This window comes from Ptychodera flava, chromosome 12 (assembly GCF_041260155.1).
Source record: "Ptychodera flava strain L36383 chromosome 12, AS_Pfla_20210202, whole genome shotgun sequence".
Classification (NCBI taxonomy): domain Eukaryota; kingdom Metazoa; phylum Hemichordata; class Enteropneusta; family Ptychoderidae; genus Ptychodera; species Ptychodera flava.
This window is the reverse complement of record NC_091939.1, coordinates 29,041,356-29,066,011: the sequence shown is the minus strand read 5'-3', so window position 1 is coordinate 29,066,011 and position 24,656 is coordinate 29,041,356. Positions and strand designations below refer to the sequence as shown.

Genomic DNA, 24,656 nt, shown 5'->3' with positions numbered 1-24,656 from the left:
CAGTTTGGTATTCTACAAAATTAACATGATATGCAATCGATAGCATAGCTCGCTATCTATACGCTTTAAAATTGCATGATGCAGTAAAGTAACTCTAACTTTGAGATAAAATTTTCGGTTCATACCAAGTCACTCGCATCAAATTCAGTGAATTAAGTTTTTATATGTTGCTTGATTGTAGAGACTTATTAAATATGCAATGCATATAAGCTAATAATCATGACATGACATTTACACTATTGCCAGAATAATATAACTTAAGTACAATCTATTTATCTCAAAATAGTGCATTCTGCTTTTTTTATATGGCTTAATTACATGTACGCGTGTATATACATGAAAAAAGTAATGCAAGACACGCGCACACACACTAAGAATCACTCTAAAGATGGGCTAGCATCATTAAATACTGTTTAAAAATGTTAGAACGTATGAAGTGGTGATATCAAACTTTTACGGGAGTCTTTTTATTGTACACTGTCTATCATGGTTCCTTGGTAAAATGATGTTTTGTTGCAGGGCATATCCATTGGCTGGTGCAGATCCTCTGTACACGCCTGTAGTAAATTTTCTCACACGTTTTAATACAGGGTTAGGTGTTTTTTCTGGTACTGAGAAGAGTGATAATAGTTGTCGAACTTCCATACTGTTGAATACCTGTGTCTTAGGTAAACGATAAAAATTGACGAAGACGACGAATCGTTCACATTGCGTGATGTTCAAATTGTCAATATTTATTTTCTTTTTTAACACAAACAACATCGCTTGAAAATTGGCGAAATGGAACATGCAAATAAATGAAAACGACCGTTTTCTCAGAAATGAGCGACTGTACTTGAACAGTTAAAAGTAAGAGAAAATAACGTACAACTGAGGAAACTTAATGTGTGTTTCTGATTCGATAATATCCGACATACAGAAAACAAAAAAGCAAAAACAATACAATATTACTTCTGATAGATAAATGTATATCATCTATATAGACACTGAATTTTACGTTTTAATTTAGATATCTCCCCAAACATAAAATGTCAGTTATTAAAAAAAAGCTAAGTAGACTTTATTAATGTAGGATATATCAATAGAATTTAAACGTATATGCCGATTATTAAATTTTATTCTTTCGTTTTAAATTGAATATTTTCTCACATAAAATTGCCAAAATGGAAAGCATATGTGCTTTATTTTGTAGTTGCAATATACACGTAAAAGAAGTTAAAACTTGTAGTTATGCTTAGGAAAAAAATCTGTGTTGTAGATTTCAAATAGGCCAGCCTCGTTCACGGCGACGATGCTGACGAAATATCTGATCGACAAATCTACTTCGTTTAATTGGAAAGACGGGATGCGAGTTTCGTACCACTTCAGAATATTACCGCCTCCAAGTGTCGAACCAACAGACAGCTCATAGGTGAGAGACGAGTTGCTGATGAATAGTTTTGACCAGTCTAGATGCACTACGCCCTCACTCAACCAGGAATAGAGAAGGTCGTGCCCTTGTGAAAGGAAAAAATGAATCTCATGTAATGAAATTATCTCAAGTACAAATAAATAAACTATTATTTTATAATGATATAATTTGTAGCAGTGACCATGATAATCGCACTTCAGGCATGTTTACGTATTATCATAAACAATATGGAATTTAGTGAGGAAAGCATGATTTGACGTTATAACTGTGTCATCACACAATTGGTACGTCACGAACATTTTTTTCTGTCTAGGTATAGGATGCATGCCTCCAGTAAAGTTTAAACGGTAGAATTTACAGCTGCAGAGCAAACAACATCGGGTGGATCAAGCAATTTTTCAAGAACTTTTAAGTTGACTGATTCTGTATGGAGAGGACACTGTCATGTCGTTCCAACCGGCTGTAGCTGATATTTGCAGTTTAAAGGCGACTGGCGAATGCCTCATGTTACAGTGAATATACACATCTTTTCCGTACAATATTCGTGTGATTACTTTGACGTTCACAGGTGCACAACACCATATTTTCTTGTCGTATTATGAATAGTTATGACTTACAAAGTATACATCTATACATTAGATTTACGAGCCATAGCGGAAGAAATACTGATTGCCATGCTATTAAATTTGTTGCCGTTGACAAGGTAAAGCAAACTTGACGACGTAGCACTATACGAGTATAAATTGCCTTTACGTCGGCGAGTGGTTACAAAACTTGTACACTGAGAAGCACTTTATTAAAAAGCATTATGAAACTGGTATTTGATAAACTTGTGGCCATATGTCATTTTCCCAACCGTTCAAAACATTACCATAGACAATAAAGTAGAAATGTATCTCTTATTGCCGTATATCGCTCAAAAGTGGTCAGACTGTGGTCAATTAAGTGTATTTTACCTGTGCGATATGGTGGACATGTCTCTATGGTAACATCCGATGTGACTGGTTCACTCTTCAACCCACCATAGTTAACGGCACGAAGCTGTACTTGATATGTTTTGTAAGACTTTAAGGAGAGACCGGTCATTACTGCAGTGGTTTCACCTTCAACTCCAACAGACCTCCAAGCCTGCGTCGCCTCTTTGGTGTCACCCAGCAATTTGCACTGAAAACAACAAAGACAGATATCGTTAATTGAAATTAAACACTGGTTAGAATGGTAACCACATTACTTTTGCGACCATAAAAAGGTTTCAAACATAGCTTTTGGTGAAATAATCTTTTGTATGGGCCCCTGCATCGCAGAGCAACCTTTGTTACTCAGTATGTGATTCTCACCTCAAAGTGGGATATACCGGACAAATCAGAAAATCCATCCCATGCAATACTGATACTATTTACTTCCGTTTGGTGGTTCTCTCGTGCATCGTAGACAGTTTGGGAGGAAGTGACGACACGAAGTATTGCTTCATGGGAGTGGGGTGCTTCTTTTACGAGAGTGACTCCACTGGACACACCATAACTGAAAAGACCAACGGAGTTCTTGCAACGTATGCTGCAATATACGGTGTCTGCATGGTGTACATGGTTTTCCAGATCAACTGAAGCCGAGTGTTGTGTTGAGGTTCTTGTGTACGGTAAAAGTGTTGATGATGATGGCGCTCTTCCTGTGAAAAATTATTTTTAAAAAATACCATTGAATTGGAATATGAGCTTTGTTACTCTAAATCAACGCATAAATTCATCGATAGTGACCAAAGTCTTCGAAATAGTTGTGAAATGGTTTTGTATCACATAACACACAAGAAAACAGATTAAAAATAAACTTGTCAAGCCTATATAAATCAAATACACCAATTATTTTAAAGTACCTGCAGAGAAGGATAAGCAGTCACCACAACGAGGGATGTGTTTGCTTCGGGATCTTTGCTGCTAGTTTATCCTGATGCAGTGCCGTGTTGGTGACAATTCAGACAAATAAACCAGATAGTTGGCCAGCTAAAAGGGTGTCTGGCAGACGTTCATGATCAAGTCGCACTACATGCGCACTGCAAACTGAAATTTATGATATATAGTAGTGTGGACATAAACAATGAGCTAGATATGCAGGGGCTTATGTTTCACAAAAAATTATAAACATTTGCAATCAACCTTACCTACAGCCCATTCACAATATTCAATTCCACTCTCAGGGTCACTAACCGTCCAATGCACTGAGATCACAGACGATCTTTGATGAGTGAGATCTTCATTCTCGTTGGGACCATCCTAATATGGAATACAGGTAAATGTTTTTTAAATTGCTGACTTTAATACACATTTATTTTAAAACCTAAAACACCGATCGTGTATAAAGGTATAAAGTTTGTAGAATAGTCTACCGTATTATGTCTAAGTACCTCCAGTCAACCGTATTTGACCTTGCTTATATCCATATTTGTGTGCGATAAATATGAGACAAAAGAGACAAAGAGTGGATAGGGATACGAATGACTTGTATGAGTCTTAGCAGAATATGTAAGAGAAGTATTACCAGTGATGGTATCTGCCGACACAGAAGTAGTGACTCTGTGTTCAGGGGATGTTGAATGACCATTTACTGTGAGAAAGGTGAAAATTCATAGTCTTCTAAATATTGAATATTCAAGTAAATTTAATAAGCTTCTATTGATTTTCTTTACAGTACATTGACACAGAGGAACATGAACGTCTCGACCTGCCCTCTTGGCGATAAAGACTATACTCACCCCGATACAGCACAGCTGTGGAGGTGTGATGTCAACCATGATTGGTTCAGAGTAGAACACTGCAGTCAGATCAGCGGCATTCTTTGCCACCACGGTGACGTAAATGGGCAAACCACTGGTTAGTAACAGGTCGTCAATGAAGACTTGGGACGATCGACCCACAGATTGAAAATCCTGCAACTGTGTTCCTCCTAATGAAAATAGAAGTTTAATTTTAACCCTTTTTCAATCAAATTTGCCTTAACGATAACACATTTAATGACATGTTTATACCTTCGTCCCGAGTAGTCGAGAAATTGAAGAATTGTGATTGATAAGTTAGTTTACCTTTAACGGTACCGATAGCGACCATGTAGTCTACTATCGGACTTTCAGGATCTGTGATATCCCAGCTTGCATGCAGGGAAAATTCTTTGCCATCTGTACGCAGATTTGTGTGTATAGAATCAGTAGGCTGTGTATTCTCTTGCTCAGAGGTTAGGAAAAGTTGAACATCATTGATAGCAATGCCTGGAATCAAATTTGCAAAGTAGAGAGAGGAGACATATTTGTCATTTGGTAATGAAAAAACCTATATTATTTGCCTCGAATTCTTTGGGCAAAGCAGTAATAACGGTGATAGAATTTCTTGCGAAGCATACGAAACTGTTTGATGTGGAATAGAGAGTAAATATGTCATTGGCGAGAAACAAACAAACTAGAGGAATGGAGTAAAAGGTTGAGCATTTGGAAATTATCTAAATACAGCCTGTGACATTGATGACCATTTGAATATAATACCTTTGGTTTTGTCACCTTACAACATCTTACAACAGCCATGACTTGTATATCAACTAAACAGTGTACCAATTTGTACTAATTTCTGACCTTCTCAATCAAATGTTTCAACGATGAAGTTCATGTTAAATCCGTTGCAGATATGCACTTTGACAGAAATAGAATAGTGTTATTGTTTCATCAAAAACATTTTGAGGTTTCCAATAATGATTCCCATTCTATAAGACTTCAAAACATCTTCAAAACAGCTTTTTAGTGTTTTAAGTCTTGTCAGTTTTGCTGTAGTAATCTCGAATAAGTGTTTTCCACACACTCCTGTCCTCATAAATCGATAATGTGCAAATTACAGGAACTGGATATTAAAGGAGCTGCACACGGACAAGACAACGCAAAGATGATCTAGTCTTAGATCTCTGACGGTGATTCATTCTCCGTAGAACTACACTCAGATCAAGCCTAATGTTAGCGTCACTGAATTGTCAGCTCCTGCTGCAGAATTTTGAATTTGTTCATCTCAGAAAAAGACAAGGGATGCCGTAGTGCAAGAGTTAGAACATTGATTGGCGAGTGCGTTTCTTTAACAATGTATATTGTTTCGGTGTCCTTCACAAGATGCCGTTGACTATGACGTCATCCTTGTATGGATATTTTTAGCGATTCCAACAGCCTGTGTAATGCTACGTTCAGATGAGAGCCTCCAAATGCAGTCTGGCTTACAGAGACTATATTTCAATGATACTTTCAAGTACAAACGATGACAATCACCTACCGCTTTTATCTCCAAACGATCCAATAGTAACATTTGACAACTCTGATGCTGCAGTAAAGTAGTACACATGCTCATACCAGTCCAGCTGCGCGGCTCTTGTTCTTCTTTTGAATAATTTAAAGACTCGGTGCAAGCCGGGAAGGTGGATGTATCCCTGTTGTGAAACAAGTGAAGTGGCCGACACGGGCAAGTGACTTGCATAGAAAGAAACTCTGTACTTTCCGCCAACTTCGGTTTCCGCCGTCTGTGACACGCTGCCATAAATATTCATGAAGGCATTGCCCACATTAGAACTCATGTTTGAATCTCTTGTCACGTGACCTGTTCCCTGTACCTGCCACGCCGCTGGGAGGCAGATGAATATTTCGGGATTGGTGCAATCCGTCTCACCATCTTCTGCTTCAACTTCTTCAAAGGACGGGTTAACGATCAGGTTTGTGTTGTCGTCGATTTTCTTTACGGCCTCTGGAACAGTGGTGTCCACCGTGATTCCATTCGAAATCGCTGCTTCGGATTGGAGACCTGCAGCGTCGACAGCCATGACCTTTGAAAAGTAACTCTGGCCTGTATACAAGGTGAAATGGGGACCAAACGGTGAAACATAGTGCGAATAAAGAAATGTGATGATATTTTTGTGAACTGAGGTAAGTAAACTCATTCAAATGGGGACGATTATTAGCACGTTGAATTGTAATATCACGCGGTTTGTTTTACCTCAATCGACTGAGGTTATATAAACATATATATGATGATTATACATGCATTGCCTGTGACAAGAATGAGGTCATTTTGCTAGGAAAACTCGAGCAATTTGCATAAAGGAATTTTCATTATGAGCCAAAATGAAAAAAACAAGTCCCTCCTGTGAACAAAATAAAAATCGCCTATACCCTTTCCGTAAATAATCTATTTAAGTTAGTATAAATTTAGGTTATTTCTGGCATTCTTGGTTTAATGCCACACATCAGCATCATTGCATTTCTCTTGCAATCAATATAAATTCTGTCATTTAAAACTTGATCATGGTATTACAAAGGTAGGTCGTGTACATATCATGCAAAACGGACAGAAATAGCTCGTTTTTGCAGTTGACATCGCCTACATAATTAGAACAATGTTTTGAACTTGTAAACAATCGGGGTTTAATGTTTGTATATGACCGTACTGATACGAATTACATGAAATGACAAGAGTGTGCATTTGAACAAACCGAATAAATGACAACCCTGCACAAAAGGACAAGTGATTGTCACTTGTATAGCATCAAACCTGTGACGTCAACACATTAAAACAAATGGTGAATGCTAAAGACACATAGCATTACCTGAGCTAAGACCGTGTTCACTTGTTGTCGCCATCGACAGATGAAGCCCGACGTCCCTACAAGGAAGGACGTCTTCTGCTCCAGGCGTGGTACCAACACACCATATGTAATGATGAACTGATGATTGCAAGTCAGAAAAACCATGCCACGACGCAGCTGCAATGTTGCTGGAGTTTTGATACCCTGAATCGTGAATTCCGAGACCGTCATGCACCACGCCGACTTCAGGTGGCGCTGTATCAACCTAGAACACGCAATGTTTTTTTTCTAAGTGTAGGTCGGTGAAATTCAAAGTTGATGAAAAGAAAAATATATTTCTAATATAGTATGTCGTTCGCGCTGAAAACGTTGAGAGACACCCCACTAACATGTACTTGAAAAACTGATGCTATAAACTGAGTTGAAAATCAGTGGCAAAACCCTCCACGATCTGGATCTCGAATGCATAAAAATTCGGTTCTAATCTCACCATAAATCCGTCAGATGATGCAATCGACACAAGTCCAGCACTGTTGACAGCTTTGACATTACAATAGTATTTCTTTCCAGGCTGGAGAGTCAACCCATCCAACTTAACTTTGAATTCGTTAGATGCAAGTATATTTTCACCGAATGACTGGATGTCCTCGCCTGAGAATCAAAATTACAGCAGACATTTCATTATATTATCACAATGTATCAATATGAAAGTGAGCATTCGTCCTCAGTGTAAAGGACCTGGTTTACATTTGATAAGGAATCTGAAGTTATAATGCATCCTTTTGATTTCAGAATAAAGAAAGTTTAAATCTTACCTCCAACATAAGTCCCGATAGACACCGAAAAATATCTGATTTCAGAATCAGCCTCAGTGAATATACTTTTCCAAGAAACACCAATCGATGATGTTGAAGACGAATAGTCAGTGTCAACCAGTTTATCGAGGTCAAGTACATCTTTAACCTGTATACGTAGTCGTAAAAGAAGTATTTGACCACAAAATTCACAAAATAAGATCAACTGAAACTTTGAAGGCAAAATGCACCCCGAGCAGGATATTCAGACTCTAAACTGTTTATACTTTGCTTGTACGTTTTTCATGTGCACACATTTCGAATCCTGTGGACCAGATGGGTTTCGATCACCGTTTTGATTTTGTAAACTGAAAATTCATTGTTACATAAGAAATTGCAGTCACTTTGAATTTGACCTGTCGGTAAATTTGGGTTTTTTACTATTTTCCCTAAGACTGATACCATATTTGCACAGCGATTATTTATTGTTATTCTTAATTTTGAGAGAAACTGACTTTAAGTCCCGTGAGATACAAATGACCAAAAGTTTCCGTTTTGAGGCTTATGATGACAAGTATCGAGTTCAGTCTAGTAGGTTAGTGTGCTAAAGTCAAATACGTGTCAAATTTGTTTCAAAGAGTGCTCGACTGTTACATTACAGTTAAAATGTCCCATGTCAATGAAACTATAATGAAATTACTTTTTCGCAGAAGTAAGCTTATTTGAATACATTAAATACGATACAAACACTGAAAATATCGGTCGGCCCAACGATATATTCAACCGTTTCAAATTGAATTAACTCTAGATCTGAACATTTTCACGGATCTGGCATTTTCACGGATCGCGGATCAGGCAAGTTTTGTCTACTAGACAATTTCAAAATTAGGCTCCATACCTTACGCGATTTCGATACTCCTGGCGGGCTTCCGTCTGATCTTATTCCATCCGACGCAAAAACGGCGTACGCCGTTGCATCATACCAAGCCCTTACGTAGAATACATAATCCAGGTTTGTATTCAGATGAACTGAAAAAGTGGGCAAGAGATTTTAGTCAGGATTACAATCTATACTTTTTGCTGTTATTTTTGGTCACTTTCACCGCCATATTGTACAGAAAGGAAGAACAGGAAAATAAAAGACAAAATGTCAACGTACTGTCCCTAGCGGTAAAAACTGCAAAAGTGTTCAGACCAGCGTCGTGCCATATTCTGTCAAAGGCGGGATTTAATAATCCAGTTCCAGGTGCGTCACCTTTACTTCCTACACTCCATTCATAGCGTTGAATTGATATTCCTAATGCACAGGGTAAAAAACGTTGGACGAAAAGTTCAAAACAGCAGCCATGTGACTTTAAACATACAAGAAACCTTAAAGCCAAAAACGAAATATTACAATTATGTTTTCATGTTACATGTACTCGAAAAGCCGAATTACCCACAATGCTTTCCTGGATTCAATATAATCAAACATTTGGTTATTTTCCTCAAACGATGACATATTACGTCAATAGGATAAGCGTTGCCTCAAGATGATATACGCCAGATTTCGGCTAAACTGAGTAAAATATTGCCCGAACCACTAGACGAGTGATATATAGAGCGAATGGTACCGAAATACCGGCATGCGAAGTGGATTGTTGCCTATTATGCCGATTATAATAGTGTATCGGAATTCAGGATGTTTATGGATTTAAAGGTTATGTGTCCTCCGAAGTTTGAGCAACCACAAAGGTTAAAGTAGATTTTTCTTTGAGCTCACGAGCAAGAACTTGTATAATAAGCAGTTATTGGGTAATGAGTATTGAGTAACGTGCGCACACACAGGTTTTCTTTTCCTACCGTTATTTGAAACTCTCCACCTTCCAGCCAAAGCACATCTTGAAGCCGTGAAGTTGACGTCTTGGAAGGCATCGCCGATCAATTCTACATCTCTGTAGTCAATGATATCGAACACTTGAACTTGCTTGTACTGATTGTTTCCTGTTCGTGCAAGTTTATGGGAATACTATTAAGTTAATCTGCAGTCAAATCATTTATTTCAATTACAACAAAGTCATTCAGCTTGACAATTTCATTTCCTCCTATTGCGAAGGTAATGAACAGGGGAAATCTTGACTGTACACAACGTAACAATTGTCTCACCTGTGACGTCATTGCAGTTTTCTGGACTGAAGTCACACGGTGTGTTTTGTGGTGCGCATGTGCAGTCTCCCTGACATGTCTGTGTGTCGCATCGCCTCAGCAGAGACAAAATCCCACTGTGATCATTAGATTTAGTCACCACAAATGTTTCATGGGCTTCATAACTTCGCAAACCAACCTGCAAGTTACAGATATTATTATTTACGTTTTCAGTAATATCATGCTTTTCGTTCCAGGCAATCCCTCAAAGGGCAGTTCCACATCATAACTTTGACTGTCAAAACGCTTTGTTAAGCTCGATCGAAAGTCACGAAAATGCAAGTAAAAATTGCTTGTTTTATTTTCAATAACAAAACTTAAATAATTACTGCTTAAATAAGGTTTAAAATACACATAAAAATATACCATGCGTTTACTTGACGTCATCGGAAGCTAAGCTCACGGCAATATTCATCGTTTTGATTAGTTGTAATGCTAGGAACTTAGCGTGTACTTAAGTGTGTGCTTTCTCGTACTTCAGCTGTGTGATTTGGTCAAAGTAAAAATTGCAACAAATTGACCCGGGTATTTAACAACATTTTGCAGATGTATAGGTGCAGCCCATAGGAGTGATTTTGGGCGCTAAAATCTTTGCCTAGTAAATGTTACCTCGGGTTGCAAATTTGAATGCGATAGAAAAATCATTAAACCAGCATAATGATTAATTATCGGTTATCAATGACCAGGAAACACTTTCAACGAGCAAGCCGTAATTTTCGGTACATTTCGTAAAGTGAAGGGGAAATACACTGACCTATGCACAGTAAATTGCATGGATTAGTTATCTTACCTTATTTACTGCCCAAAGTGTGCAATATATATATTCCCCTGGAATCAGGCCCCTGTTGATATCAACAGTTGCAGTTTGTATGCTACCTTCATCGAAATGAGACGACCCATTGGAATGTTGGACTTGAACTGTCGTATTCTGTTTAGAAATACATTATACATTGTTATAACAAAAAACCAAACAAATTAAACCAAAAAACCCCGAATATTGACCAATGAGCATATACGATACTTCGAATCGACATTCAAATTCATATAACGCCCAGGCATGTTCCATGCTTTCCCCAAAAAAGTGATCAACTTTTTACATGTCTCACTTACCTTAGTCATATCCCACGAAGCATATCTACTGCCTATTCCAACATGGTAATGTCTTATTCCTGTGTGAATATCTGCAAATCCTAACCAAGCTAGTTTAACATTTGCTGAGTTTTGCCCCTGGCTTTGGTGATATATCATCCATCCTTCTCTGTGCCGTGTCAATCCCGCCGCATGGTCGGTGTGAACGGCGAATGTGCCAACAGTTGGAGGACTCGAATCAACCTGGAAATGAATTAAGTTTGATTGAATGAAATTTCGAAATCACTATATGATCAAATTCAACTGTCAAAAATTACATAGTGCACGGTGGACAAACCCGTTTCTGAGTTTTGAAATACCTTTCTTTGTTCTCATTTTAACACAAGTATCCAAATTTCAAGTGAAAGAAATTCTTGATAACTTACCTCTACTTTTCTGGGTATTCAAACAACAAATTCTACCCTTATCAAATGTTACCTTTCGCTTTGGGGACATTTTCTACTTTTTGTTTGACGTTAGTAAACAAGACACTTCTTGACATATTCGAACACATTTAAACACTTGTCTTACCAAGATATCGTCTGTGTCGCTTGATGTACACAGTTTAGCTGCATTGCATGCTATCACGTGGACATAGTAGGTGTTACCATCGTGCAGTGATAGGTTGGTGAATGTATACTGATGAAGATTGCCTTGTACCTGTAATGTCAAAATCGTGGGAAAAAACCCAAAATAAACGGCGTACCATCATTGTTTTGAAATACAGTGCCGAGTTTTGGTAAATTTAACAATTTAACATCGTATTTCACGCCAACAGAAAATGTTTAGGTAAAAATATACCAGCATATATGAGAGAGAGAGAGAGAGAGAGAGAGAGAGAGAGAGAGAGAGAGAGAGAGAGAGAGAGAGAGAGAGAGAGAGAGAGAGAGAGAGAGAATTCGGGAAAACAAACGAAACAGTTACCTTTACAGGAGACACGTTCAAGTCGCTTTGACGATGGGTAGACACAGAAAGCAGCTGACTCACTATAGGGCTTTCTGAGTCGTGAAACTCCCAAGATACGCTGAGAAGCCCGCTCCATACCTTAGAAACGTATAAAAATTGTATTTAGAATAATTGTAATCTTTGTTGGAAACTTTATACCATGACCATCTCTTGGGAAACATATAGATATATGAGACAATTAAATATCCATGGCATACCATCTACTACGTTGTATTGACTTTTTAGAATGATTAGAAAAAAAATATTAAAAGTACATATTAATGGAAAAGGGCTTTGTTTTATCTAAATTCTGTCACGTGCTTTCTGATTACATCAGTAAATAATGTGGTCTACCTGTCAGTCGTTATTCATTCAAAACGATAAATATTCCATTAGAAAGACAAGTGACACCATCTAAGAACTGCAGTGCTTGATCAGACTCTTTCTATATTACAAAAATAATCTATACTATACCTGAGTTCCGTTGTACACTGATCCCACGAAAATGTCATGCGTTGGTTTCTTTTTGACAGTAGGCGGGGTATCATCTACTATCATACCATTCGATGATTTTTCTATCAGTAAGCCTGCAATGTTAACAACAGAGTTTTATGAATACGCATTATATTACTAGACCAGAAACTTGGAAATCTGGCTCGTTCATCAGTGTGATAAGAGTAGAGAGGGTTTCAGCGGATAATTCATTGCCTTAAACAATTTGTACTGTGTTCAATAAAAACTCAAAGGACCACAAACGTTTCATGTCAATTGTTGTGAGAAAAATGGTAGTTTGCGGAAATACAGAATATCAAACATCATTCACGAAGTGAAACAATATTTTTACGCCAAATGTCTTTTTCCTCCTAAAAATTTTGAAAACAATTTTGATATTGGGTGATTGTAACTTTTGAACTCAAGTGCCGACCATTTGCTACCCCTTCCTGGAACAATTACACCCATAGCCACTTTACTGTTGATTAAGCCTACCTTGATACAGTCAGAAATTCCGCTTGTATAAAAATAAAACAGACCCTTCCAAGGATTCCAAATGAGAGCTAATGATTGGCACCCTATGGTAAAAATTGAAACACAATACATCACTTCCATTCATTGATGCCTCTTGATGATAATTAGTTTATTGAGGCAACACACTTTCATGAGATCACTGCTATAGCATCACACAAACTTGTGTGCCCTAGGCAGACACTGTGTGTCTCGGGAAATTGAAATAAACAAGACTTGTACATGGACCAGTGCATAATGTTACATTGCATCTCAATCTTGAACACACTGTGCCAATCTTAATCTTTCATTTACAACCCCAGATAGAGCTGGTTTTGCCTTTGTACAAACATAAATTCTGACTGCATCAAGTGGGCTTAATCAACAGTAAAGTGGCCATTGGTGTACCGTCTGTGTAAAACGTTGTTGCCCAAAGTGCACTATGTTGGAAAGAATCAACTGTTTGTCTCTTGAATATACCTGCTTTGTTAAAGGCTGTTACCGTCAAATAAATCGGGGTGGCAATTTGTAGTTGGTTTGGTATCTGTGATATATATGCCTTCTCGGTCAGATGTAATCTCGACTTCGGTAAAATGTCGTTACCACCGGGTGACGTTCCTGCACGAAGCTCGTAGTGTGAAAGTTGAGAATGAGGATCGTGAAAATTATACCAGTGAGCCGACAGTGATGTCCTGTAGGACGAAGTAGTTTACATTACTTAGCTCATCATTTCAAACATTATCAAACATTAAAACAATTACAGCAGCTTTCTATCATACTTCATTGGACGTTGTCTTTCTCATTGCTGAGCTTGTGTACAGCAGTAATTCATGTTCCATTTTACTGTACACAACAAATTATAGCGTTGATCATTATTTTCAATATAAATATTTGTCTACACGTATATAATATCTTTAGTTTCTAACGTGCATACAATCTACGAAATCTTCAATTTTTTATTGCTCCCAGTAATATGACACAATTTTAGCAAACCGGAATGATCAATATTTCCTAAGCTGACACGCTGTAACTTTGCCAGTAAAAGGTGACTATTGTGGCAGTGATTCTACCTCAAGAGAGGCTGTATTACACCTACCTAACAAAGACGTTAAGGTTGGACGATTGGCAAGTTTAGCAGAAGACCAATAAGGTGTCATTTCCTTGTACTCATTTCATGCTATTTCAGTTCAGTGTGCGTGGTTTGTATTGTTGAGATGAGAATTTCGTGATTCAATATTTAAAAAATTATCGTTGTCTGTTATTAGAAGAAAAGCCGAAAAGGTCACTCTACCTTGATGATTGAAAAGCGATGTCTCCGTGACTCACGCCGTCGTATACTTTGCCTGCAATGGGTGGAGAGTTATCTGGTATGATACCATCAGACGTTACAGTTGTACACAGTCCTGCGGCGTTACATGCAGTGACGGTTGTGTAGTATCTTACCCCGGGTTCCAAGTTGAGATTTGATGCCTTCATTTCTGGAATAGCATTGAAGGATATACCTTTTTACTTCTAGCGTACATTATTCAAAACAGACTGTTATATATATATATATATATATATATATATATATATATATATATATATATATATATATATATATATATATAATATATATATATATAATTATAATAAGCATGTACGTGCTTACGTACATAGGTACCTAAAGACCTGCACTACCGATCTACCTAGCAACATGCATGCATGAATACACGAATACACGAATACATACATACATACATACATACATACATACATACATACATACATACATACATACATACATACATACATACATACATACATACATACATACATACATACATACATACATACATACATACATACATACATACATACATACATACATACATCCATACATACATACAAACATACATACATACATACATACATACATACATACATACATACATACATAACATACATACATACATACATACATACATACATACATACATACATACATACATACATACATACATACATACATACATACATACATACATACATACATACATACATACATACATACATACATACATACATACATACATACATACATACATACATACATAGATACATTGAATATGTAAACATTTTTAAACTATTTGCTAAGTAATGACTTTTGGTACCGAGTGACAATCCAACATCCTCTTCTGACAGGACATCGTCACATTCTGAACAAGATCCAATTTTCCATAAATAGCCAGTGACAGGAGAATGGGGATCATAGAATCCATACCAGTGAGCTGCCAGATAGTCTAAGTGTGTCTATGAAATAAACATTTAGTGTAAGTTTGTTTTTGTAGTGTTCATGGAACAACAATATGCTTGTTCAATTGTTGGGCGCGAAGAGAGAAAGAATGTTTTCAAACCTTGCCCAGGCATTGTTTCTTGCCGGTAATATAAGTCATCGCTTGTACAGTTGTTATCCTTGCTGTGAAAATGTTCAGACGTAATATCTGTGTACACGAAGCTCAAGTGGTTTTGCCTGAAATACAAATACCTACATTGTCGGCTATTCTAATAATTTAGAAGTGTTTTTATATGCAGACTTTGCAAGTTACATCTGAGGATTTTAAAGTCGCTCAATGTATTAGAGGAATACTATATACCATATCGACAGACTTAAGATTTTGGGCTTTGTCAACGTGTGTACTTTCCTAAGAAATACAGAAATGCTGAGTTAGACTCTCTTAAAACAATGTTTTGCAACGGTAACCGTGCCCGAAGAAGAATTTGGTTGCAGCTATACAGCGACATCAAAAGTAGCAAATACAGTTTGAAATATCAGACGGCTCAATGGTATATTTGCGTTTTCGGTGTAATTATTGGTAATGAAACGTGTATGTCATACCTGATGGTCCTTATCTGTGTTTTTATCATCTCCGTCATAAATGAATCCGCAAACAGGTGCTGACGCATCAACCAACATACCCGAAGATGCAATGGCACTTGAAAGTCCTGCATTATTATATGCCTGAAGATAACACGGCATATTTTTAGTTGTCATTTGCCGTGTGGGACATGTCATGATGAAGTAACACGAAATTCGATAATAAGCAGTGTTAACGACCATTAAAGAAATGTAACAGGAACGGCGAACGACAAATAAGAATGAAAACGTTGCTACATCTACATCTGGTTTCAATAAGACTAAAGAAAAATGTAGGGACCAACTTTTTGTCGACAAAATGGAAATTCCTTGATCATCGCCTTTAAGATTTGGAAGAATAAGTTGCAAATTTCCTTAGAATTACTGATAATTGAAATTTAAAATGGTAATTTGGGTTAACTGCAGACATTGTAAATATCAAAATTGAAAACGTCCATAAAACACAATAGAAACTATACTGGCTATGCAACTGATAGCATCAGCATGGGTCAATGGATATCGAATATGAAGATAAATTATGAGAGCCTGAATGCACTCACGCCCGTTCAAACTACACATTCTGTTTTGTTATTTTAAAATTTGTAGGTCGACATTAAAAACATACCTATACCCTAAGAATGTGCCAGGTTGCATCTAACATCATAGTAAGATACGTAAACACGAATTAAAGTATAAGTCAAGAATGAAAAGCTAGTACGCAAACTTTGGATTAACTTGGTAATGCAACAGTACAAATAATAAATAAATATATTGTTGATTTGAACAATAACCAACAGGCGGATAGTCTTTATGATCTGCATACCTTGACCATCACATAGTATACATGACCTTCAAGTAATTCGATGTCATCGTCATCAGATACGACGCTCTCCTCTTGATCAGTAACAGTACATGCGTAAACGTCTGAATGCCAAGACTTTGAACCAACACACCATTCGTACTCGACAATGCCTAATATAAAATGACGGATCAATATTTTGCTTTTGCAATAGAAATTTCAGACATAAGGGTTAAATGAAATAACCTATTACTGATTTTTCATTTATTTTGGCAAGGATTCAGTTTAATAAATTTCGCTTAGATTGTGTTCTTTAAAGGACAGTGTTTTTTAATTTTCCTGTCCATTAAATTTAAACTTTAAGTCGACATACCGCTTTCTGCGTCAGTAAACAGTCCAGTCCATGATGCCGTTATTGAAGAGATGGAAGTGAGGAAATGACCTCCTAATTCTAATGACTCTTCTGACGTAATTGGTGGCGTGACATCAACTGTAATACCATTTGAAACAGCTTCAGACATTAGGCCAACGTAGTCCGTAGCTGCAAGAGACGTAAAAAATCAATGGATCAATAAGAGATATGGTCGATCAAAATAGTATAGGTCATTGGTAGATAACATAATTTTTCACTTCAAAAGACAATCGTTTATATGTCCAAAACCATTAATTAATCTTGTTTGATAGCTAATATTAGATTTGCATGTACCTCTAATAGTAGCAAAGTAGGTGAGTCCCCCTTGAAGATACAGATCAGTAAGTACTATCCTGTCGAGCATTCCAACGGATTGGTAATCTCTTGCATCTAAACCACCTGGTGATGAACCTACGAAAACATAACGTGACCACATAAAATGATAGAAACCCTGTTTTACTTGTTTTTATTGAATTTTTACAGCAATGTTGATATCGTGTAAATCCCCTCGTATCCATTGAATCTTCTTTTAACTCAAACATCCTACTTAATTTGCCGACTTTAAGATATGCTTAACTTTTAATTTTACTGATATACTTCAAACCTCGAATCACTGCAGGTGAATCAATGCAGTTGTAAACTTCTTTTGCTAGTCTAGTTTTATCGAATGCCATGTGTTTTTCAAACTACCATAAGGCAGTGATGATTGTCAGTAGTCAGCGCATAAGTCAATACATATCGTTATATGGCATTATCACAGCATTATATGATAAGTCCGTTAAATGGTTTATAGCAACATCAAAACCGTAGCACATATTAAGCCACCGACTTCCCTGATGGTGCAAAATACTTTGAAATGTCTTTATTGCAGAAAAGCAGACGAGGGTATGTCAATTTAAATAGGTGCCCATAAGTATAACAATCACTTGGCATGTACGACTGAAAGTAGGTATAGAGTAACCGAAGCCCACAATCTTTAGTAATAAAATAGAAAAGCTGGTAAAATAATCTATGGGAGGTAATTGAGAAAATTTATGCAGAATTTAATGACATAATTGAGTTTATGTATACGTACGTGCAAGTGTCATTTGCGATTATGCCGCATTACAGTAAATATATCAAGTGACTGTTGTTTATTCACAAACAAGTAAAACCTATAATTTATTCAGTAAATATATTTACATAACAACATCTCAATGACAGGAGCGATATGATTGGTAGATCGCTAATACGTATTAAAGTTGTAAGTTATTTGTATTGATATCATGAAAATCAAATACAGAAACGAATATGTTCATAACACAAAATTAAATTTGACTGACACTTAAACAGTATTTCCTACCTATGGCAATCTCATAGGTCTTTATCCCAGAGCTATGGGTGTTGCGTCCGTGTTCATCAACATCGTAGAATCCACTCCAGTGAACGATTAGTTCAGAAGTCGATGTCTACAGAACATGAAATAATCTTAAATCCATCAATCTGTTCACACAACAACATCTTGATGCCACGAGTTATTATTTACTGATTGGTGCAGATATCGTTTCATGTCATTCGCTTGTTAGAGTGGAAGATATTATGAGTTCGTATAACTTGTATAAACTGTTGCTTTGATGTCACGTAATATTAATTTCTCTATCCCGGTTAGGCATCTCAATATGAATTACCTGATATTGTTGGCCCTCTCGGCCGATTTTCACTATGCCAGTAGCTGGTGGGGTATGATCAGCAACGATTCCATCAGAACAGGCTGACACTTCCGGTAGAATAACCTTGATGTTACCACGATATGTGACAGTTTCATTAGCATGTATACATATGTAGTAGCGCCAGCCGTGTTGTAGATTAAGGCCACCAACATTAATGTACTGTGACTGTGGAAATAATTGAAAGTAATTAGCTTGTTTACCTAAGAATGACAAATATTCTTTTGGGAACATTTTAAAATAAATATTATGACCAATACTGTCACTCAGTACAACTTGAATATAATGTGTTGTCTTACTTGACTTTTGCCATATGCGATAATATCTGGTGAAGAACTTGGGTACGAATTATAATCAATGTGTTGGACTGGCTTCTTATATGCGTAACGGTCCAAAGTTTGATCGGAGATGACTTTCCAACTGAAATTTCCATGTCCAAGGCTTGGCCAAACTGAAGAAAGCTTTGTTTTTGAACGCGTATATTCAGCGTCAGAAGCTGGCCACACCAAATCAGCAGACAGTTGCACATCCCTGTAAAGAAGGAAAAAAAGTGTTAATAAAGCTATTTATACAGGGTTTAATGATGCTGCTCTTGCTGCTGATGCTGTTGCTGCTTTAGGTGATGATGATAACGTCAACGATGGTGGTGGTTATATAAAGAGAAAATAACGACGACAACAACTGTACTATTTTAGGAATATGAAGGCGGAAACGCCTGATATCTCGGAATACCTCACATCATCGATTTCATCGTCATACTCTCCTACAGTGTCGATAACAACGTTCCCTGTGATGTGACCAACCACACTGCAATCTTTTATCTCCTTGTGAATTGTAGAGCTGAGTCCAGCTTTGTTGTATCCACGCAATCCAAGTCGAAGACAATCACTGAAGTCAAGTTCGGTCAAAAGTGTCGTGGTATACTGTAACTTGAAGGATATTAAGGAAAACAAAAATGACTAGTCGATTTCAAGTATTTATTATTTTATTCAGATGCCTTTAAAACATTACAATTTGGAGATTAAATTATATACGTGTAATTCGATAACTAAGTCTCCTCTCTCTCTCTCTCTCTCTCTCTCTCTCTCTCTCTCTCTCTGCGCTTAATTAACATGAAATGCTCTCTCTCTCTCTCTCTCTCTCTCTCTCTCTCTCTCTCTCTCTCTCTCTCTCTCTCTCTCTCTCTCTCTCTCTCTCTCTCTCTCTCTCTCTGCTTAAGTAACTTGAAGTATTAGATACCACAGAAAGAATCATGACGAAAAACATGGTGCTGTACCGTACGCTTACGATAATAATATTGAACCTTACTGTGTAAACTTAACATTACCTCCCCCGAAACCATAGTAGCATTAATTCTTTGCCACGGCAGCAAAATGTTCCCGTGCTGTGTGTCTCCATCTGCTGTCATGACATTTATACTCCATTCATAGTAGTCCATCGGATCTTCCTGGCTTTCTCCCGTTAACTCTTCTTGCTCGAAAGGGTACCACTTGAAAACAAATGACCTTGAGTCACTATGGAAATAAATCGAAATTATCCTTCCATGATGACGCCGTTTAGGTACTATGTAAAGTGAAGAAGCAAACATCAAAGCATATTAATCATGAAATTCCTCAACGTTTAGAGATTCTTGAATCGACAAAGCTTAATGAACATACCTTTCGTAATTGACTTCAGTGATTCCAATTGCTATAGGAGGGTATGGTGTTACCCAGAATCCATTGCTCGCGACGGGTTGGAAACAGCCAGCTGGATGACAAAACTGTACAATGGACCGATAATGGTTACCAGGCCTCAACGTGACATCTGTTATTTGACAGCCACTGATTGTATGTACAGGCCTGTATTGAACGATGAAGTCCCAAACTCTCCCGGAACTACAAGGGTTTAGAGATAAGCTCAAGTTTAGTATGAGTATGGTGAATGAATACTGACAATTTCATTAAGAGAAGGAAGTCTTTGGAATATTTTGTTAGACTTCACCTGGTAATTGAATCTCTCATTCACTTCAAAAGCCGAGCCGAGATCGGATCAGATCGCCTTTTTAATGATTAGGTATACTTAATCTTGCATTTTGTGGACAAAAACAGCGGTGCACGAGAGTCGAAGTTAGTTCAGAGAGTCTCATCCATATATACAAAGGTAGATTGTTACAAACATTGAGTATCAAAGTACCCGTTTATGAATAGTTCACTTTGTAGAGCCCATTTCACTTCGGTAATATATCCTCGAATATCGTCGGGCAGAATCCAGTTGGCATTCACACCAGTTACTGACGCCTGGAAATCCAGATCATCTGAACATGTCTGCCGTCGACTGAAGTCATTGAGAATTCCTCCTGGCTTTACCGTTTTCCAAAAACCTACATAATCACATGTCATCATTAATATTAATGAGTTTTAGATTCTACTTCTAAAAATGTATCGTGCGAGATTTACACATCTTAAGTATCTTGTCAAATTTTAAGAACATTAAAGATTAGACTAATGCTGTTTGCCTTTTAGGACAAGCCTTTGACATTCCCTCGTACCTCTATCGAACAATATAATTATTCCATAAATCAAATAGCAATCAAAGGTCTGAAGATGTTGCAGCCACAGATATGAATATAAAAACGCAGGCACATAAATGTGTTTCCATAGATACTGGCAGAAAAGTGAAAAAATATGTTCTTAAGATAGTCATTTAGAGCCTTGAGAGATTTACAGTTTACTGTGCACATGTAGTCTTGACTAATGACGATAATATTCTTACTGTGGCCGTCACAAGGCAATCCGTCATAAATATAAATATCCTGTAGGGTATCCCCGGCAGACAGTACCATAACACCATCAGAGCTGACAGATATCGACCCCATCTCGGTCTTCGCTTTTACAGTCACAAAATACATCTGTTTCGGGTTACGAAACAAATAGAATGAGCTGCAGTCGAACATAACGCAATCGTCAGATAGGTAGATCTACCTATCTGACGATCGCTTTATGCGTGAAACTCGAGTAATAGGTACCAAATGTACTTCATGTGTTCTCGTTTTTATTATAATATTGCTCTGCATCCTTGCATCCGAACACCTTACCCCTCTGAGATGATGTATGCGCCCTACTCTTCATTACTACATTTTCTCATTCAAATTTCTACTGGGTCAAATGATATAAATTCCGTTATGGTCTTAAGATCATGCCTGTGTCATGATATGTGCGCACTGTTATTTAGAAGCATAGTATTATTTGCAACAACACCTAATTTTATACACTGATTTACCAAAACAGTGACCACTGATTTGTCAAATGCAGAATCATTTCATCACAATGGGCAAACCTCCATCTGTGAAAAGATTGAAAGGCCAACTTTCGACGTACATAAATTAAGTAATCCTCTAGGCGTCCTAACTCTACAGCCCGCAACTAAGACAGAGAGTGATCGTACCATCATTGATGACCCTTTACTTCAAAAATTCTCGCCAGCGTCTAGATTCGAATAACCAGCAGAGAGTGCATTTCCTTTCGACACACACCCTGTAATATTGCTTTGAAAATTATTATGGGAAACGGTTTCTTTGTCATTTTTTAGTGAATACTTTCATGGAAAGACTGATCTGACATTGCGCTTGGTACCATGTTTGATCACTGAAAAACTGCGATCTGATATTACGCTTGGTACTATGTTTGAGGCAATGTAACCAAGCATCAGAGATTAACCCAAGCACTTACACAGTGACACGGGAAAAACAAACAAAACTTGACACCCAAAATAGGAGACAAAGGAACGGATTACATAGGTTACACAGAAGTGACTTTGTTTCAGTAATAACGTTGAAATGGAAGTACAAGAAAGACACCAGTGGTACAAACAACGTACTGTGGCTAACCAAGAAGTACATACATCGACAAATATTGGCACTAGTATTAAGACCGAGCGTGTCTGTGCAAGCATTTAAAAGTTGATTCAGTAGATTTGTTGAGTTGAAGGATGAGTGTAATTAAGTCAACTGTCCACCTTTCTCTTTTATGCAAAGTAGTGAACTTCAAAGCAGTCCTGCATCCAATACATTCGGAGGAAATGTGTAATTGCCTTTCATATGTGGGCCCTCATACCAGTACAAAAGGTAGGCAAGAGAAGAATGGAACGCTTTTGTAAAATGCGCGTGCGTGGAATTATGTCTCGTATCTATTTTGTAAGCCAATGGTACATCTTTATAATTACTTACCTGATAGATGTCCAGTGTTAAATCGTCAAATGTATATCTTGAATTTGATGAACCGATATGGATGAAGGGGACGGTGTCATCCAAACCTGGTGCAGTACCAAGTGCCACGCTGTAGTCGACGTTCTGGTATGGGTGTGAAAACCCAGTCCAACGGCAGTGGAGATGTGTCACACTGGTTTGGAAATCAATGTCTTCAGATTCCTAAAATGAAAAGAGGACGCAGAAATGTCATTTCGATACCTCAAATGTTATAACAAACACAACACAACCAATAACACTGTACAATGAGATGCAAACTTGCCTCGAAGAGAAAACCAGCTTCATCCGGTGAAGTGATGTCATATACAACCCCTTCTCTCGGTAACAGAACAACGTGTCTGTAAGGAAGGGATGATGCAACCACGCTAAGACCTGCTACATTGGTAACTTTGATTGAAATGTAATAGGTTTTTTCTCCGTGCAGATGCCAATCTAATATATCCGTCGGTACGGCCACGCAACTTGGAGGAACTGTTACTTCACAAATGCCGCTCTCTGGTGTCAACAGAGGAATGTATGACATGATAGAAGAGTCATCCCCGGCTTCTCCTGCAGTAAAATTCCAAGAGAAAAAAAAAAGTTATGTCATGATACATAATGAGTTAACAAATCAGCCTTTTAAAATCAACAAATATGATAACAGTTAATTGTTAATATGCAATGTACACAACTTCAATATCGTTTAACATATTTCAGCGAAGGCCCCGCTATAGTATAGATACTCATTAAACTGATCTGTGACCAAGATGAAACTTGGATAGTTATGGCTCTTAAGGGTAGAGCATTAACAGTGATGAGTTATTTTTCCACTTTTGGGTGGTTGATTTACCCGACGGTTGTTATGGCATTTGTTGCTAAATGACTGCCAATACAAAGTGATTGGCTGCGTATATGCATAAGATGTATTAATTTTTAACATATTTATTCAATCCTCGTATCAAAAAGAAAAGAGTAATGCAGCTATGAGTAAAGGACCAGTTCTGATTATATTCCAATAAAAGGAAATTATTAGAAACTTAGTGTTTATATATATAATGGTACTGATAATTCTAGGTATCACATTTTAATTCTACCTATTATTATTATTATTTTAAATAACATAATAATGCAAAAATTATGGAAAATATACATTTCTAAAGTAGTTAGTATAACTTCATGTAATTCAAATGAAACTCTGAAATGAAAGGCATTTGTATGGCAAGTTTTATTATTTACAACAAAATGGCGCTCCTGAACTCTGATAATTTTAAGTCAAGGAGCTTCATTACGGTCGGGACATAAAACTTACAGTGCACAAAATGTGTAACACTTACGTTTCCGATGTACATGTTTGGCTTTTCGATAGTTTTATCTTGAAAGGTAGACAATTCCTAGGAGTTCTTGAAAAAATGACGGATATTTGGATCCGCAGGATTTACTACTTTCTCTGACTAGATTAAGCTTTTCTTAACAACATACCAACTGCAACTTGATAATCCTCCAATGGATCTAACTCATCATCGTCATAGAATGCGTCTTGGTCCCAACGAGCAACTAGG

At 37.2% G+C, this 24,656-nt stretch overlaps 1 protein-coding gene across 1 annotated transcript; it reads right to left on the bottom strand.

The window, feature by feature from the left end:
- Positions 1-693: 693 nt before the first annotated feature.
- LOC139145564 (uncharacterized) lies at positions 694-23,276 on the bottom strand. The gene is made up of 35 exons (XM_070716801.1): positions 23,080-23,276; positions 21,627-21,762; positions 21,048-21,234; positions 20,531-20,749; positions 20,200-20,386; positions 19,605-19,801; positions 19,172-19,403; positions 18,834-19,040; positions 18,509-18,614; positions 17,461-17,577; positions 17,128-17,295; positions 16,779-16,927; positions 15,938-16,060; positions 15,213-15,351; positions 14,351-14,537; positions 13,540-13,751; positions 12,532-12,644; positions 12,037-12,156; positions 11,644-11,772; positions 11,095-11,316; positions 10,775-10,912; positions 9,946-10,123; positions 9,643-9,783; positions 8,960-9,097; positions 8,699-8,829; positions 7,822-7,969; positions 7,497-7,657; positions 7,028-7,271; positions 5,704-6,267; positions 4,485-4,667; positions 4,158-4,348; positions 3,567-3,678; positions 2,749-3,077; positions 2,368-2,575; positions 694-1,496 (listed from the first exon to the last, which is right to left on the bottom strand). Exons 2-35 carry the CDS (start codon positions 21,760-21,762, stop codon positions 1,216-1,218), a joined length of 6,297 nt encoding a protein of 2,098 aa, XP_070572902.1. The 5' UTR covers positions 23,080-23,276; the 3' UTR covers positions 694-1,215.
- Positions 23,277-24,656: the final 1,380 nt, after the last annotated feature.

Bases quoted from the DNA above. Each gene is read 5' to 3' on its own strand.
- LOC139145564 (XM_070716801.1), bottom strand. From the start codon at position 21,762: ATGTATTTTGTGACTGTAAAAGCGAAGACCGAGATGGGGTCGATATCT. The intron at 17,578-18,508 runs GTAGGAAATACT...ATGTTTTCGTAG, and splicing joins GACCTATGAGATTGCCATAG to GTTCATCACCAGGTGGTTTA. The intron at 14,538-15,212 runs GTACCAAAAGTC...ATGCTATTCCAG, and splicing joins GGATGTTGGATTGTCACTCG to AAATGAAGGCATCAAATCTC.